The 18,224-nt window shown below is 42.0% G+C and overlaps 1 protein-coding gene across 5 annotated transcripts in view; it reads left to right on the plus strand.

Annotated features, from left to right (window-relative positions):
- Positions 1-18,224, plus strand: part of ENTREP2 (endosomal transmembrane epsin interactor 2) — a 469,222-nt gene that overhangs the window by 380,775 nt on the left and 70,223 nt on the right. For 4 of the 5 annotated variants that reach the window (XM_040493830.1, XM_040493831.1, XM_040493833.1 and 1 more), the window contains one exon: positions 9,178-9,312. The exons of the other annotated variant lie outside the window; for it this stretch is intronic. In XM_040493830.1, coding sequence (XP_040349764.1) covers positions 9,178-9,312 — 135 coding nt within the window. The remainder of the gene's footprint in view (positions 1-9,177; positions 9,313-18,224) is intronic. 5 annotated transcript variants of the gene reach the window in all.

Genomic DNA, 18,224 nt, shown 5'->3' on the forward strand with positions numbered 1-18,224 from the left:
TATTCAAGAATTATCTTTAGGCTTTATTATCCTAATATCTTTATTCCTATCCTCTATTCCATTACTCTCACTTTTTATGTTAAATTCTTTTTTGCTATTTTCTGTAAACTTGGTTTTGTTCTTTTCCTGATTTAAGTTTTACATTTTATTTTCAAGCAGGCCATTCATTTTTAACCTTTTTCCTTGAGAATATAAAACATATTTAAGAAAGTCTGCAAAACAAAAATATAAAGCTCAGCAGTTTATCATGAGGCAAATATGCACGTGACCTCCACTAAAATCTACAAATAAAGCATCTCCAGAAACCCAAGGCCCTCCTTATGCACTCCCAATTCACTGCCTCTCTGTTCCCAGTGAGGATAGTCACTAGGATATTACAATTAGGATATTACATTAGATTGGGTAGAAATCTTTAATATAAATGGATAATGCCAAACTGTACTCCAAAATTGTTGTCCCAGTTCACAACCCTATCAGCAATGTATAAGAGTTCCTGTTGCTTCACATCCTTATCATCACTTGGTATTGTCTATTGTAATTATTTTTCAATTTTAGCCATTCTGGTAAGAGTGTAACCAACATCATATTGTAATTTTGATTTCTATTTTTCAGATTACTGTTGTGGTGGGGCTCCTTATCACGTTTCACATTGGGTTGTCTTTTCCTTAATTTTTAAGTGAGGGGTTTTTTGTTTGTTTTGGATATAAGTTTTCTGTACTTGCATGTAATGCAAAATCTTCTATTTTACTCTCATTTGGGTATTATTTTATGAAAAGTTTTTCATTTCAAATACATTAGTCATTTGTTTATGATTAATACATTTTGAGTCATGCTTAAGAAGTGTTTTCCTACTCCAAGGACATGAAGGTATTCTTATCATCCTCTCACAGTTTTATTGCTTTGACTTTCATATGTTCATCTATAGTCCATGATAAAAATGCCTCCATGAGCAATTATGAACATTCCTGAAATAAATGAATTAATAAAAAGTCTCAGTAAAAAAATAGAAGATCTAAAGAGCCAAATAAAAATTTTAGAACTCAAAAATGAATGAAATAAAAAGCTCCATAGCTGGGCCTAATGTCAGAATGAAGGGGAATGAGAAAAGAATCAGTGAACAGAAAAATGGGACAGTAGGTAGAAATTACCCAAACTGAACACCAGAGAGAAAATTGACTACAAACAAAAATGAAGAGAGCCTCAGTGGTTTATGGTCTAACATTCATGTCACTGGAGTTACTGAAAGAAAGGATTAAAAAAGCAAGGCTGGGGCACCTGGGTGGCTCAGTTAAGCGTGGGCTCTTGATTTCAGGTCAGGTCATGATCTCACAGTTCATGAGTTTGAGTCCTGCATTAGACTTCACGCTGCCAGCTTGAGTCTCTCTCTCCCTCTTTCTCTGCTCCTCCCCCACCCATGCTTGTGCACGCTCTCTCTCTCTCTCTCCCCCCTCCCTCTCTCTAAAAAATAAATTCATAAACTTTTTTTAAAAAGTAAGGCTGAAAAATACTCGAAGAAATAATGGCTGACAATGCCCCAAATTTGGCAAAAGACATTAACCTAAAAATTCAAGAAGCTGAGCAAATCCAAACAGGATGCTCCCAAAGAAATCTGCACCAAGACACACCATAGTCAAACTTAAGAAAACTAAAGACAAAGAAAAATCTTGAAGTAAGCCATTAAAATAATGATAATTTACCCATAGGGGAAAAAAATTAGGAAGAAAAGATTCTCTGTTTTCTAAAACCATTATAATAGTTGGGGCGCCTCGGTGGCGCAGTTGGTTAAGTGTCCGACTTCAGCCAGGTCACGATCTCGCGGTCCGTGAGTTCCAGCCCCGCGTCAGGCTCTGGGCTGATGGCTCGGAGCCTGGAGCCTGTTTCCGATTCTGTGTCTCCCTCTCTCTCTGCCCCTCCCCCGTTCATGCTCTGTCTCTCTCTGTCCCAAAAATAAAATAAATGTTGAAAAAAAAATAAAAAAAAAAATAATAAAACCATTATAATAGTAAGTGTCCTGTTTATAGTTTATAATTCCTTATTTCCTCCTTAGAATTCTTTATTTATATAAATGCTTTATTTCCTGTCTCTATTCTTGCCCTAGGGTATTTACATGGTTGCCATAATTTACTGTTTCATCTTACTCATCTTACTCATAGTGTAAGTTTCCTTTGCTATTATGGGGAATATTTCTAAACATGTGGAAGTTAAAGAGCACACTTCTAAATAATCCATGAATCAAAAAGAAGCCTCAGACTGGCGTGAGGTGATATCTGAGTGTGGTTTTGATTTGTATTTCCCTGATAAGGAGCGACGCTGAACATCTTTTCATGTGCCTGTTGGCCATCCGGATGTCTTCTTTAGAGAAGTGTCTATTCATGTTTTCTGCCCATTTCTTCACTGGAGACTATAGATGCTGGAGAGGATGTGGAGAAACGGGAACCCTCTTGCACTGTTGGTGGGAATGCAAATTGGTGCAGCCACTCTGGAAAGCAGTGTGGAGGTTCCTCAGAAAATTAAAAATAGACCTACCCTATGACCCAGCAATAGCACTGCTAGGAATTTACCCAAGGGACACAGGAGTACTGATGCATAGGGGCACTTGTACCCCAATGTTCATAGCAGCACTCTCAACAATAGCCAAATTATGGAAAGAGCCTAAATGTCCATCAACTGATGAATGGATAAAGAAATTGTGGTTTATATACACTATGGAATACTACGTGGCAATGAGAAAAAATGAAATATGGCCTTTTGTAGCAACGTGGATGGAACTGGAGAGTGTGATGCTAAGTGAAATAAGCCATACAGAGAAAGACAGATACCATATGGTTTCACTCTTATGTGGATCCTGAGAAACTTAACAGGAACCCATGGGGGAGGGGAAGGAAAAAAAAAAAAAAAGAGGTTAGAGTGGGAGAGAGCCAAAGCATAAGAGACTGTTGAGAACTGAGAGCAAACTGAGGGTTGATGGGGGGTGGGAGGGAGGAGAGGGTGGGTGATGGGTATTGAGGAGGGCACCTTTTGGGATGAGCACTGGGTGTTGTATGGAAACCAATTTGACAATAAATTTCATATATAAATTAAAAAAAATAAATAAATAAAAAGTAAGGAAAGACAACAAAAAAAAAAAAAAAAATGAGGAAACCTCAAAGGGAATCCAAATATATTTAGAAAGGAATGAAAATAAAGCATGACATATCAAAATATGTGGGATGCAGCTAAAGTAATACTAGGGAAATTTGTAGCATTAGTTGCTTTCATAAGAAACAAGGAAAGGTCTCAAATCAATAACCTAACTTCCTACCTCAAGATACTAGAGAAGAATGAAAATCAACCCAGAGCAAGAAGGAAACAAAGAAGATAAGAGCACAAATCAGTGAAATCACAAACAAGAAAATAATTGAGAAAAACAATGAAACAAGGAGCTGATACTTTGACAAGATTAACACAATTGACAAAGCTCCCCTAAGAAAAAATAGATAAAGGACACAAATTACCATGTCTGGAATGAATTGGGAACGTAACTTCAGACTCTGCAGACATCAAAAGATAATAAGGGAAAAATATGAACATTTTTACACAAATAAATTTAACAACATAGATTAAATGGATCAACTTCTTAAAGAACACAAAACTACCATAACTCACACAATATTAAACAGTTTCAATTACACTATAACTATTAAGGAAATTAAGCTTTTAATTTAAAAACTCCCCAAAACAAAATCTCTAGGCCCAGATAGTTTTCACTGGATAAGTCTACCAAATATTTAAAGGAATTAACACCGTTTTCACATACTCTTTCCCAGAAAATAGAATAGGAGTGAATACTTCCAAGTTGATTTTATGAATCCAGTATTATGATCTACCACAACCAGAGAGAGAATACAGTGAAAGAACACTAGAGACCAATATCCCTAATTAACATAGATGCAAAGATCCTTAACAAAATATTAGGAAGTAGAATTCAGCATATATAAATAAAATTACATATCATCTCCAAGAGGGGTTTATTCCAGGGATGCAAGGCTGGTTCAGTATTCCAAAGTCAATCAATGTAATCTATGATATTAATAGATGAAAGAAGAAAATCACATGGTCAGATCAACTGATACAGAAAAAGCACTAACAAAATTGAATATCCTTCCATGATAAATAAATCCTTAGAAAAATGGACTTAAAGGAGAACTTCCTGAACCTGAAAAAGAGCATCTACAAAAACCCTACAGTGAACACGATACTTAATGGGAAAAGACTGAAAACTTTCCCCCTAAGATCAGAAACAAAGCAAGCATGCCTGTCCTCACCACTATCGTTCAATGTAGTATATATAGTGCTAAAAGTTCTAGTTAATGCAACAAGGTAAGAAAAGCAAATTAAAGCATACGAATCAGAAAGGAAGAAATAAAACGAACCTTATTTGTAGATGACATGAGTGTATACATAGAAAATCCCAAGGAATCTCCAGAAATAATCCCTTAGAACTAATCAGTGAGTTCAGCAAGCTCACAGGATACAAGATAAACATACAGAATTCAATTGTATTTCTCTATATTAGCAATAAGTGTATGGGCACCAAAATTGAAAACACAGTCCTATTTATAATCACTCAGAAAGTGTGCAGGGGTAAATCTAACAAAATATGTACAGGACATGTACACTGAAAAACTACATAATGATGATGAAGTAAATCAAAGAATTCTAAGTAAGTGGAGAGACATACTGTCCTCGTGAATTGGAAGAATCAGCATAGCAATGTTATAAATTCTCCTCAAATTGATATGCAAGCATAATGCAATTCCTATCAAAACCCCAGCAAGTTTTTTTTTTGTAGACGTAGACAATTTTATACTCAAATGTATACAGAAAGGCAAAGAAACAATTTTGAAAAAGAACGAAAGGGGAGGAATCAATTTTATTTCAAGACTTATAGCCACAGTAGTCAAGGAAGAGAGATAAGTAGATAAATGGAACACAACAGAGAACCCAGAAATATGCCCAACTGATTTTTGACAAAGGTCAAAAGCAATGGAGAAAAGATAGCCTTTTCAACAGATGGTGTTGGAACAATTAGATACCTATGGGTAAAAATAACAACTTCATCCTAAGTGCCATAGTAAAAAGTAGACAAGGTCTAACCATTCTTTGAAGTGGCTGTGCCAATTTATACACCCACTAGACCTGCCTGAGGGTCCCCAGTGCTCCACATCCTGGCATATTCTTGGGAGTTTCAGTCTTTGTAATTTTAGACAGGAAAGTACTAAAGGAACTTACTTCCCCCAAAATGAGATCGTAAGCCAAGACACAAGAGAAGAGGGGATCTAACAAAGGAAAGAGAATTTGAGGTGATAAAAGAAAAATGTCCCAGCATGTACATGACTAGTGTAGACAGACCACTTATAGATTGACGAGTCCAGATTAAAGCAGGACAGAGAGGCTCCATGGAACTGTCTCTAAGAAGAAAATAAAGCTGACAGAACATCTGATGAGTAGGATTACACTCAGGGTATATTTTCAGTTCTCTTGGGGAGATTGGGGGTGAATTAGAGACAAGCACATAGGACACTAAACAAGCAATAAAACAAAAACAGTTAAGACTTTAGAATAAAAGACAAAGATCATATATAGTACATGGTTTATTTGACTATGTGGTTTGCACATATTTTCTCACGGTCGATAGTTTGTCTTTCATTCTTGTAACGGGTCATTTGTAGCACAAAAGTCAATTTTTGCTCATTATATTTTTGGTGTTACTCCAAGAACTCTCTGCCTAGCCTTAGATCCTAAAGATTTTCTCCAGTGTTTTTTTTCTAAAGATCGTATAAGTGGGTTTTTTTTACATTTAAATTAAATTAAAATTAAAATACATTAAAATTAAATTAAACCCCAGCCACAGCACAACAGAGTTGGTCACAGTAAATTGCTGGGATGTGCATTTACTCATGTGGGTGATGATTGGTCTTGGGCATTACCTGAGGCACTAGGTACTTACTGTAGCTTAAATAGATTTTCCCTGATTATAGAATCTTAATTCTTCAGTTGGAAAAAATCGTTGTGTGCTCTGTAGCAAGTACTGGGCTGTGGCTTTGAATTCAGAGCAGGCATACTTTAACAAGTATCTAGCGTGAGACACCATTTCAAATTTATTATGCAGACTTGGCGGTGGGTGCCTTGAGAATCTTGTTTCAGGCCTTTCTGTTCCATTCAAGGAGACTTACCTAGACCTGTCTGCTCCCCGCAAATTATCTCCTCCTTCCTCTTCCAGTGTTAGGTTGTTTTATCCCCACAGAGTGCGATGTGATAAGCTATTTACATGAGTGTAGCTAGTGGACCATTCAATGTGCTGCCTCTTTCCAGGGATCTGTTCATGCCAAACAGGCTGCACCTCATGTTGTTCAGCCAGGGCGGCAGGCAGCAATGGAGAGATTGGGAGAGAGAGCCATTCCCAGCCAGCACTGTTGTAAGTTCTGCGTGCATCTGTGAATATGACAGACCCAGATCCTTCGCTTACACTCTGATGGGCGGAACAGAAGATAAACAGAATGAGTCCATCTCAGGGCATGTGAGAAGGTGGTAAATGCTATGGTCAGGGGAGAGAGCAGAGGAGAGTGAGGGGGATCCAGGGTGGGGCGGAGGGAGGGAGGGAATAGGGAAAGGCAAAAGTGGGACATCAGGGGGAATAGAGTGGATCTCTGGGGAAAGAGTTTCTACAGTTTAAGTGCCTGACATTAAGCTTTTGATTGTCAAGGTATTCATTTCAAAGACCTCCATCTCAAATAAACACATTGCCCAGAGTTACAAGCCACACAACAAATAAGGAGCCAGGCTGCCCCAGCCATGAAGTTTCCCTCCCCGCTGGGCGACCCAGATAACTGACCTCTTGAGTTATCCTGCTTTTCCCTTCCCATGCCCTAATTCCTGCTCTTAGGGTTTAAACTCACCAATAAAGAACAAACCCGTGAAGCCCTAAACACCCCACCCTGGACCACAGTAAAGGCAGAGCCCCAGCCCCCCTCTACCTTCACCCCCTATCATGACATCACTACATGGCCCTGGGTATGCTGTGTCCCCTCCAGGAACTGCAGCCAATAAGCTTTGTTTTGTCAAAGTTCCCTGACAGTTGTTGCTGAGGAGTGTTTTGCAATCATTTCAAGAACCACGGGGCTGGTCTAGCCACAAGTGTCTGTGGGGAGCTCATCACAGGTAGCGTGGGCCCAGGTGAGTGCCTCCAGGCATTCCTGATCAATAGCATCACTATCAATAGGCTGAGACCACCACAAAACAGTTCCCATTGCAAGAGCAATGACTGACTTCTCAGTCCTTCTTCATTTCATGGCATCTCTAGTTGGAGGAGAACCTGTCTGAGGGGTCTGTTAGGGAACAAAGTCCCCACAGCCTCAGCCCAGCCCTGGCCAGCCAGCAGGAAGGGGCCTTGCCCAAAGCACACATCTGGTGTGTGGGATTGAGGGGCCCAATCCCAGCTGTCCCTGAGTTCTGTGTGTTCTGTGGGTTAGCAGGACAGGCTGCCTCATACAAAGGGGGGACTTGTACTGAACGACCTGGCCCTGCACACCTCCTGTGCACCTCCACTGTGGAATGTTGTTATGGGTGATAGTGTTGTTAGGGCTCCATCAGCTGGACTCCATGCTCAGGGTGGACTTCAACTCCGGAGACTGGAGACATCACTAAAAGCATTAAAAGCAAAAGCAACCTTCCCGACCCCCGGCCCATAGGTGAGGTGGCGGAGGCTCTTGGCTGTGGTTGGTGCGGGTATGGCTCTCCTCCTGCTGGACTCCGCCCTCAGTTCTCCTCCTCCAGTCTGTCAGTCATCATTTTAGATCAAATTAAAAGAGCAGAAATTGAAGCATAAAGTAGGTAAAGGATAAATTAACTTGAGGTTTAAAAGATGAAAATTTGGCCCTGGACAATACCCTTGACCTATGGCTATCCCTTTTTATTTCACTTCCCTGGAAGTCTGTGTTAGTGAGCAGTTGGGTGTGTAGGTGACAGCAGCTAGGAGTGGAGGACTCAGCCAGCAATGGGAACAAGTCAGTGAGGGTGGGTGCCTAGGGCTGTGAGTTGCAGAAGGCAGTGACTTCTCATTTCTGCAGGCTGGCGATGCCCGGTCCACTTCGGGCTGCAGGGGGGTCGGGGGGCAGGCGTGCTCTGAGGGTTTCCTCCTGGGCTCCAAGCTTTCAAAACACTTGAATTGCATTTTTTCCTTCCCTGGTTTTTAATTTTCCAAGACATGTTTATTTACACAGCATTTATTGAAATGCCACACCTTACACATTGTGAATCCTGTGCCTGTAACATGTGGTGGTTGCCCTCGGGGAGCACACAGGACATAAATAACTACAGCTAGATAAAATAAGTCTCCAGCAGATCTGGGGGTGGAGTGCGCTGCCCAGAGAAGAAGCAAGCAGCTCTGGAGAGGGAAAACCAGACAAGGCCTCAAGGATGACATGGGAGTTGGGTCTTGACAGATGAGTAGGAGTTTGATAGGTCATGACATTATAGTCAGGAAATTGCTGACCCTGGGAGCAGAACATGCCAAGACACAGAGCTATGATAACATGTCTCCATACATAACTCAATAGGAGTAGCATTCTGTTCATTTCCTTTTGTTTTTAGTGTTTATTTTTAATTTATTTTTGAGAGAGAGAGAGCAGGAGAGAGGCAGAGAGAGAAAGAGTGACAGAATCCCAAGCAGGCTCTGCAATGTCAGCACACAGCCCGATGCAGGGCTCGAACTCACAAACCATGAGATCATAACCTGAGCCAAAATCAAGAGAAGTCGGACACTCAACTGACTGAGCCACCCAGGAGCCCTTCTGTTCATTTACTTTAATCTCTTTCTGTGACTCCTCTGTAACTGTCTGTTACTATCGCTTAGGTTTCTTCAAGCTTATTTTTTTCTTTTTCATTAATTGCTTTGAAAATCGGAATTTGAAGTTATTCCTCCTGGTGTGTGTGTGTGTGTGTGTGTGTGTGTGTGTGTGTGTGTGTTTCCATGGCTTTTGTCAAGATAAATCATTTGGCTTTATTACTTAAAGAAAACTGAACCAGGGTGCTCTGAACTGAGGCATTTTCACATGATCTTAATTGTGTAGCTCAAGTGTACCCGCCAGGGCAGAATGCCGTTTTAATTGTGAGATCTGTCTGTGTTCCTCTGTCTAGATTAAGTTTGACAGTGTCGGGGTGTGTGTCTGCTGTGAAATGCAGCACCAGTCATCCGGCTGCAGCAACCTTGGGGAGACGCTGAAGCTGAATCCGCTGCAGGAGGACTGCAACGCCGTGAGGCTGACGTTGAAGGTGATGGCCAAGGGCACTGCTTATTCATGCATTCCATCCCATGCATTTACAGACATTTTAGGAGGGCTTTACTCATGTATCTATTCCTTCCACTTCTTAATTCATCTCTGTAGCTGAAATGCAAGAGGGAATATCTTTCCGGAGAACATTTTATAGGATTATAGATTTTCACTTTAAAGGTGTTGCTTTCTGGATCTCGTTTTCCATTTTTACCATTTCACTTTCCTGCCTCTGACATATGTGGAGTAGGATATGAATGGTTGAAACAGGTCTTTACAAATGTGGATGTGATGCATTCTACTGCTTTTCTAACATTTTTGCTGGTACACCATCGGGGAACAGATGGGCATTTATTTTGCCTTTTTAAAAGATATTTGGAGAAAGACATTTTACAATTTCCCACAGCAATCTATTCTTGTGTACAGCATCTGATTTTTTTAAATGACATGGAAAATTGTTTATATTATTCCTTTCTTTTTCTTCCTGCAAGTTTTTTTTTTCTCCTGAAAACCAGAATTGGCTGCTTAAAAATGCATATGAACAATGAACCCAGTTCTTCTCTATTCCCTGGGTGAAAATGTGCTAAAACTTTTCTAAAAGGATGCAGCAAGGTCAAAGGAATGCTCTATGGTGATAAAATTGTATTTACAGTATGTAGGGAGCTCTAGAGTATGTCCATAGGGAACACAGTATGTGGGGAACTGGAGACTCGAAGAGTCACCCTGGAATCGGGGGAGAAAGGAGCAAAGTGTTGCCCTCTGGAATTGAGTACCTGGGTGTCATTCCAAATGCTGGCAACAATGACCTGTTGGTCTGGGCGAGCTCCCTATTAGTCCAGGGCACTGTGAAAACATGTGGCAAATGGGCAGTGACGTAAGAGAGATAGGAAATGTGCCTAAAGTACAGGGTGGGACTGACTTCCTCTCGCAGAGTGGTTCCAGCAGCCCTCCAGAGTAACAGATCCAGGAGGCTCAGAGGAACCCAGACTGCAGCACTCAAGGGCCTGTCCTCTTATGTGCAAGGTGGTTCTTGCCACCTCACGTTGCATACAACCATGGTTTCTCTCACTATGGGCTTGCACAGGGTCAGTGTCTGAGACCCACCGTGGCCTTTCACAGCCCTCCTGGAATGGGGACATGGGCAGCTAGTGCTCACTCTGAGATCTCATTCTGACAACTCCTAAGTCACCTCCTGACTTTTTCTTTCCGTATTAAAAAAAAAAAAAAACAAAAAACAGGGGCACCTGGGTGGCTCAGTCGGTTGAGCATCCGACTCTTGATTTCAGCTCAGATCACAATCTCACAGTTCATGGGATGGAGCCCTGCTTCAGGCTGTGTGCTGACCATGCGGGGCCTCCTTGGGATTCTGTCTCCCTCTCTCTCTCTGCCCTTCCCTGGCTGGCACTCTCTGTCCCTCAAACTAAATAAACATTTTTTTTTTAACTTAAAAAAATTTTTTTTAATTAAAAGAAATTTTTAAAGGGTATTTCTTGCTGCCTATAACAAGACAATAGGTAATTATAATTAAATTACAGTGCAGTCACTGCCCCCTGGAAGAGTGGACAAATCCCCCAGGGAATCTCGCAGTCTGGAGGCCACATGGGTGCGTGCATGCAGTTAAATAGCTATGTCATGTCCCACTCAGTTGATGGGCTAAGGTATTTGGTCTGAAGTCCCAAGACCTTGGAGTCCTTTATGACACCTGTACTCAGTGGGACCCTCCCAGGACCTGTCTTCTTGACTCTCTATCCCCTGAGGAGTGGCTGTGGCCTGAAAGATGGTGCTGGAACAACAGTGCTCCCTCTAAGAAGGCCCAGGCTGGGCTGACAAACCTGCAGTCCCACCCACCCTTTTCCAGTGCCCCTGGCTCTGGTGCCCTGATGAGGAAACCACTTGGGCGGGGGGGGGGGGGGGGGGATAACTACAATGAAACAAAGTGAAGGAGACCTAAACAGTTCAAGTCAGTGCAGGGGAGTCTTCTCAAACGGCTCATCCCCATGGGTGTTCAAATTGCCCAAGACAATGGTGAGAGCTGAAGGCCTGAGAAAGACTACACCAAACTTCTGAATAAATTTGTTTTAAAAAAACTTCTCCAGATGTAGGAACTGTCAGAGCTGGTGGCATGAGGCTCAGAATAAGGAGGATTTATGATTGAAAAAGAGGGAGCAGTGAGCAGCCTGCCCCCCAGCTGAGGGCCGGTAATGAGATCAATGGCCTTGAGTGTATAGGGTGGGGAGCTGAGTTTCATCTGGAATCTGGTAGATGAAAGACACTTGGAAGGGAGGGTCTGTTTACTGCTGTCCTCTAGCTTTGTTATTTTCCCAAATCATTTTGGCTATCCTAGTTCCTCTGCATTTCCGTGTAAATTTTGGAATCAGCTTATCAGTTTCTCCAGAAATCCTGCTGGGGTTTTGATTGGGGTGGCATTCACTCTGTATCTCAGTTTGGAGAGAATCAACATATTCGTGATATAGCTCTCCATTTACTTAGGTCTTTAAACATTTTTTTTAATGTTTATTTTTTATTTTTTGAGAGACAGAGACAGAGTGTGAACCAGGGAGAGGCAGAGAGAGAGAGGGACACACAGAATCCAAAGCAGACTCCAGGTTCTGAGCTGTCAGCACAGATCCCAACATGGGGCTCAAACCCTCAAACCATGAGCTCATGACCTGAGCTGAAGTCGGACGCTTAACCAACTGAGCCACCCAGGCACCCCAGTTCTTTTTATATTCTACTAGTGTTATACAGTGTTTGAGATATCGATCTTAACATATTTTCTTTAATATTTTTGCTTATGGTATTTCATGTTTGTTAGTGCTATTTTAATGGTACTTAAAAGATTTTTAACCATCTCTTGTTCATTGCTAGTATATAGAAATTTGATTTTTGTTACTGATCTTGTATCCTGTAATCTTGTTAAACTCACTTAATAGTTCTGGTAGCTCCTTTAGAGATTCTTTTGGATCTTCTCTGTAGGCAGTCATGTGAAATGCAATGAGAGGCAATTTTACATCTTCCTTTCCAGTCTGAATACCTCTTCCTTCCTTCCTTCCTTCCTTCCTTTCTTCCTCCCTCCTTTCTTTCTTTCTTTCTTTCTTTCTTTCTTTCTTTCTTTCTTTCTTTCACCTCACTGCCCCCTGTGAGTGGGGTATTGGATAGACATGGTGAGAGCATACATCCTTGCTTTCCTGATTTTAGGAACTAAATATAGTGTTAGCTCTAAGTTTTTCTATAGATGCCCATTATCAGGTTGTAGAAGTTATCCCTGGTTTTCCTAGTTTCCTGAGAGTTCTTTTTATCATGGATGAACGTTGGATTTATCCGTCTTTTTCTGCATCGACTTAATGTTCATGTACTTTTTCTTTTTTGGTCTGCTAACATGGTGAATAACATTGATTGACTTTTGACAGTGAACCAGCCTTGCATCCCCAACATAAACCACACCGGGCCATTTTCCCCTCAGCTCTGCTGAGTCTGTTGATGCCTCAGAGACATCCTTCATGTCTGTGATTGTGCCTTTCCATTTGATTCTTCCATATAGCCTCTGTCTCTATGCTGAATTACCTACATGACCCTGCACACTGCTCACCTTTTCACTAAAGCATCTGTCCCAAGTGAACACATGCTCATGTTTCTCAACATGGCGATTCCCATGTCCTTAGAATTTGGGTTGGTTGGTTGCCATGTGACCTCAGCTGTCTGATGGATTCCAATTAAGTTGTGAATTTGCAGAGTGTCCAGCATTTGGTCATTTAAATGGTAGGGGCAATGCTCTTTTTAGCTTTCTGCATCATTATCCATAATTGAATATTGAATATTGCTACAGAGAAAGACCTTAAAGTCAGCCTAATGCTTTCTCCCTTTTGGTCATGTGGTGGTCATTAATTCTGTTTAAAAATACTTCTAGCTCTCCAGCTTCCCTCAATGTGGTAAGATCGTACTTCCTAGTCTCCTTGTGGTTGTTCAGTGCCATGTGAGCAAAACTTCTATGTATCACTTCCAAGCCTGAGTATCCAGCGCTCTCTTTCCCTCTGGCATGGTAATAGGCAAGTTATAGATGGGGGCTGCACCATTAGTCTAGGTACTACAATGGGTAGAGCCCCCATAACTCACCCACATTTACTCACATTGGACATTTTAGCATGAGTGAGAACTAAACTTGTTGTTTTAACCCACTGAGATTTGGGGGATACTTGTTACCACAGCATAACCTAGCCCATCCTAGCTAATATAAGGCATCATTTTTTGTTTTTTGTTTTTGTCTTTTGTTTTTTCTTGGTTTTCTTTTTCTTTTCTTTTTTGGTATAGGTGTCAGTAATACTTTTAAATTATCAAGTCCAGGGGCGCCTGGGTGGCGCAGTCGGTTAAGCGTCTGACTTCAGCCAGGTCACGATCTCGCGGTCCGTGAGTTTGAGCCCCGCGTCAGGCTCTGGGCTGATGGCTCAGAGCCTGGAGCCTGTTTCCGATTCTGTGTCTCCCTCTCTCTCTGCCCCTCCCCCGTTCATTCTCTGTCTCTCTCTGTCCCAAAAATAAATAAACATTGAAAAAAAATAAAAAAAAATAAATTATCAAGTCCATTCGCTTCACTGTGATACATCTTGATATTGATCAACCTTTCTCAAATTTCTTATGGTACCATGTACCCTTTGCACAGTGAGTTTTCATCTTGCTTTATTTCAGCAAAGTTTTCTTAAAGTATAAATCTGAATTTTTCTCTGTTGTCTTTGTTTTAGGATAGCTGAATCTCTTGGACTGCTTTTATCCATCCTTCCTATCATTCCCTCCCCCCCCAATTGTTTTCATTCTTCCTTTTCCATCTTGTTTTACTCAGTTTCTCTTAAAGCTCTCTTCCCACCTTGTTTTCTGCAGTGAATATTATCTTTGTGCTCTGCTTTTGATGCGATCTTGAGCTCTGGGCAGGCCACTTCTCAAGTCTTTGCTTCTCTGTCACTTTTTCCTTACTTATTCCGTGAGCACTTGTGTCTTTGCTTTTAGCCCTTGGATTACAGCAACCTTCTCTGTTTGTTCCCAGTTGTCACCACAGATGTCTCTAGCTGGTTAATTACAGTGGAATTTTCAATGTGTTTCATATCTTTCTTAGATCTTTTCTGATGTGTATGGATACTTCAAAGCACAAAAGCCTATTCCTAACCTATATCAAGCATTGTGCTCTATTTAAATTGGCTTTAGCATAATGAAGATTTTATACTTCCTTCTCATAAATATAGGTACTCCTTCCTCTGAGATTCTTATAGATCTAAGTGCCCCGTTCTCTAGTTTTCTTATAATTGCTGGTGCAGTCATTTTTAATGTAATCATTACTCTTAAAGTCATTCAAGCCACGCTGTGTTGGATGACACCCCTGCAGTAAAAGGCTTTGCAGCAGGCACCTGGTGTTTCTTCTCCACATTAAAACTCTCAGAACACACAAGGGTGGTAGGAAAGAAAGGCACTCTTGTAACAAGGAACAAATTTCTGTGGGAGCCCCTTCCTGTAGCCTACAGATGTTCTTAGCCAAAGGAAATGCAAAAGGGGGATATTATTTTCATTAGTTTCTCTTGCTCATATTTTTTTGGCCAGCAATTAGAGCAGGTTCACTGGTCTCTTAATAGTCTGATTTGAGGTTCTAGCTATCTGATTAGTAATACTTCATGCCTAAATTTCCATATTAAATTATGGATTATCCATACTTTGTATCTAATGAATTCAGTTTGTGCTGGGGAAATCTCATGTAATTGGTTTAGGAATCAAAGCGCCTTTGATTTTAGTTGTGTTTGAGTTAGCTGATAGGGACTTAATGAGATTGGTCTAACTACTCACTTGCCATTATGCCACCCTCCTTCCCCCTCCCCTGCTACTACCCACCAATACCAGAAAGTTGTACAGGCACAATCTGTCATCAGGGAAAATGAACAGAAACCAGTCTTCTTCCTGGCTAATGAAGAATATATTTGGAATCCAGAAAATGACGCAGACACTGCTTCACTCACCCCTAAGATTGTTTTCTATGGCTTGGAGGCCTGGAATCCCTCTGTCCCTTGGTCTCTTTCCTGCCCTTCCTGACCACTCCTACTCCTGGATTCTCTTGTTCTTCAGCAGAGAACCCCCGGGGGCACACAAGCCTCTTGGTTAGGGTATTGATTGCCTCCTAACAGGTAATATCTCATGTCCTACCAAAGTTTACTGCTCCACCCTGATAGGAGTGAGGGCAGGGCAAAGGACAGAGGCACAGAGGAGACCTAGAACTCCATTGTGCCATGCAGGGATCCCAGGATTGCAGAACCAGGGTCATGGACCGTCCTGTTGTCCAGCAGCCTATTGTGTGGGTAGAGTGAGGTCAGATGGCTCTGCAGGGGTCCCTGAACAAGTCCAGTGTTGGGCAGCACTCCTCAGAGGGTCTAGTTCTCCAAGACTCAAGTTTCGGCTCCCTGATGACAAGACCTGGCTGTGGACATCACATTATGAATAATCTGTAAAAAGGGCCTGAAATTTAGGATTTCAGAAGCTATTTTTCCAAACCATTAGACAATGGTGGGCAATTTTACCTAAAGATGAAGTCTACACAGATCCCCTCTCCTGATAAAATAATATCAAGGCTTTTGTAAGATAAGATGATAAAATAAATGATAAAGGATGTTTTAGTAGTGTAATGTTTGCCTTTGCCAAGCCAAACCCAGCACAAGATTGTGACATATTTCCTGATCAGTATTAACAGAATTTTTAAAAGGTTACAAAAATCAGAATTGTTAACTGGTAGAATATGCTTCATCATATGCTGATATGATATCCATCCCAGCTTTAATTCTTTCCTAGATCCCAGAATGTCATTATGGTTTTATTATAATGATATAATTCTAATTCAGAACAGAGTTAAAAATCTATTTCTTGCTTCATCTATCTGGATTTAATTTATTGAGCCATAGGAAACCAAATTACCCAAAGAAACATTATCAATGGACAAGGAGATAAAAGTTTCCCAAGAAATCAGTTATTGAATTTATGTGCTTTCTTGTCTTATCTTACAGATGGTTTATCTTTGTCTCTAAAAATGTAAAAAAAATGGGGGGTGGAGAGGGTGACAAGATAATTTAAAAAAAAAAACAAAACTAGGGACTTGGAAAATGGACTCATCATTTAGTATCTAATCTTCAGTAAGTTCTTAACCATGCTAAAGTAATAAAAATGATTCTGAGGATAAGTGAATGGTCAACATTTTGTGACAAAAGTCACAGCATGGACTGGCATTGTGCAACACCACACACACACACACACACACATACCTGCTAAATGTGATGTTTCCATTTTGGAACTGGGCAGCTACATAAAGTAAGGCAGATGTATCATATCTCTGTATAGCTTTCTTCTCACCTCTGGACTTTTTTAAAGTTAGTTTACTTATTTATTTTGAGAGCAGAGAGAGAGAGAGAGAGAGAGAGAGAGAGTACAAGCTGGGGAGGGACAGAGAAAGGAGACAGAATCCCAAGCAGGCTCCATGCCATCAGGGCAGAGCCCATTGTGGGGCTCAAACTCATGAACCATGAAATCCTGACCTGAGCCAAGATGAAGAGTCAGACGCTTAACTGACTGAGGCACCCAGGTGCTCCTCTCACCTCTGGATTCTTAAGGGAAACACTAATGAGTCCTTCTGGCCAGGTGGGATCCTCTCAGAGATGAGGTACTATCACACTTAAACTAGCAACCATGGGACCCATGCAAGGGAATGTCTAGAAATAGTGAGTTCTCCTGGCCACTGAACACAACTCATGTCATGATGTCCCTGAGTGGCATGTTCTGTCCCCTCCAACACCACTGGAAGCCTGCCTTGCCACCCTCCGATCTGGTGGCATCACTTTCTGTGCACGGCTGTAATACCGAGTCTGGTGGGACATCTGCAGTTACAGATCCATTTAGCATCAGTACAATTAAACGCCCTTTGGAATAATCCTATGGGTCAGAGGTTCCACCCAAGAGGGCTGTGACTGATCTGTACCTGCTGAGTTAAAACAAGGTCCAGGATACTCAGCATTTGAGGTAGAAGTATTTTGAGTGATATTCACAGAAGTCCCCTCCCAGGCAGGCGGCCTTGCTGGACTGGTTCCCTCCCAGTGTCTCTTGGCACTTGTAGCCCCACTCAGGACTGGTGGATGGGCTTGCAGGTGCACCCATACCTCCTCATGCAGTCAGTTAAATGAAGGCCCAGGCATGGAGAATGCAGGCCCCAGAGGGGCTCGCTCACTGCTGGGGAGCAGGACACTTTCAGTGGTGCCAGTCCTTTGCCTTTGTCCCTCCCTTCAGTGGTTTTCCCCCAAAGTCTCCTCTTTCTTGGGAAAGTACATGGCATTTCAGGGAGATGCCTCATGCAGAGCTCTGGCATCTCATGCTCTTAACCTCCCTGCTCCAGAACCCACCTTCTGCACAAGCCCTCTCCAAGGTCACTACACAACCTGATATTTTCCCTGAACCCAGCCACTCCTCAGGGAGGCTTGGCAGGGCACCCCAGTTCTCCAGCCCAGGCATTGTCACCTTGGGCTTACTTGTCCAGCTTCTACTCCCACCAAGCCTGCTGTCTGGCCTCAGTTGGACTCCACTGTGCAACACCACCCTTCTCCCTGTCCTTGAGACATATTCACCATCTCAAGGAAACAGGGACCAGTGCTCAGGCCTCCTGCACTCACTTTTCCTAGCTCCTCTCTAGCTGGTTGGCCCATACTCCCTGCACGGTGTGTGCTCTCTCCCTGACTGCACCCTGACCAGCAAGACCCGCAGACCTTGCCACGAACCCTGTGCCTTATGCCTTAAACTCATGGTCACCAGCCTCATCCAGCAGTCTGTGCTGCTCAGCACTTCTCCTGCCTTCCTCCTCTGGCCATCTCATTGCTCAGCTCTGAAATCTCCTCAGTATTAGTCAGGGTT

This window comes from Herpailurus yagouaroundi, unplaced genomic scaffold (assembly GCF_014898765.1).
Source record: "Herpailurus yagouaroundi ecotype Mexico unplaced genomic scaffold, PumYag 185, whole genome shotgun sequence".
Lineage (NCBI taxonomy): Eukaryota > Metazoa > Chordata > Mammalia > Carnivora > Felidae > Herpailurus > Herpailurus yagouaroundi.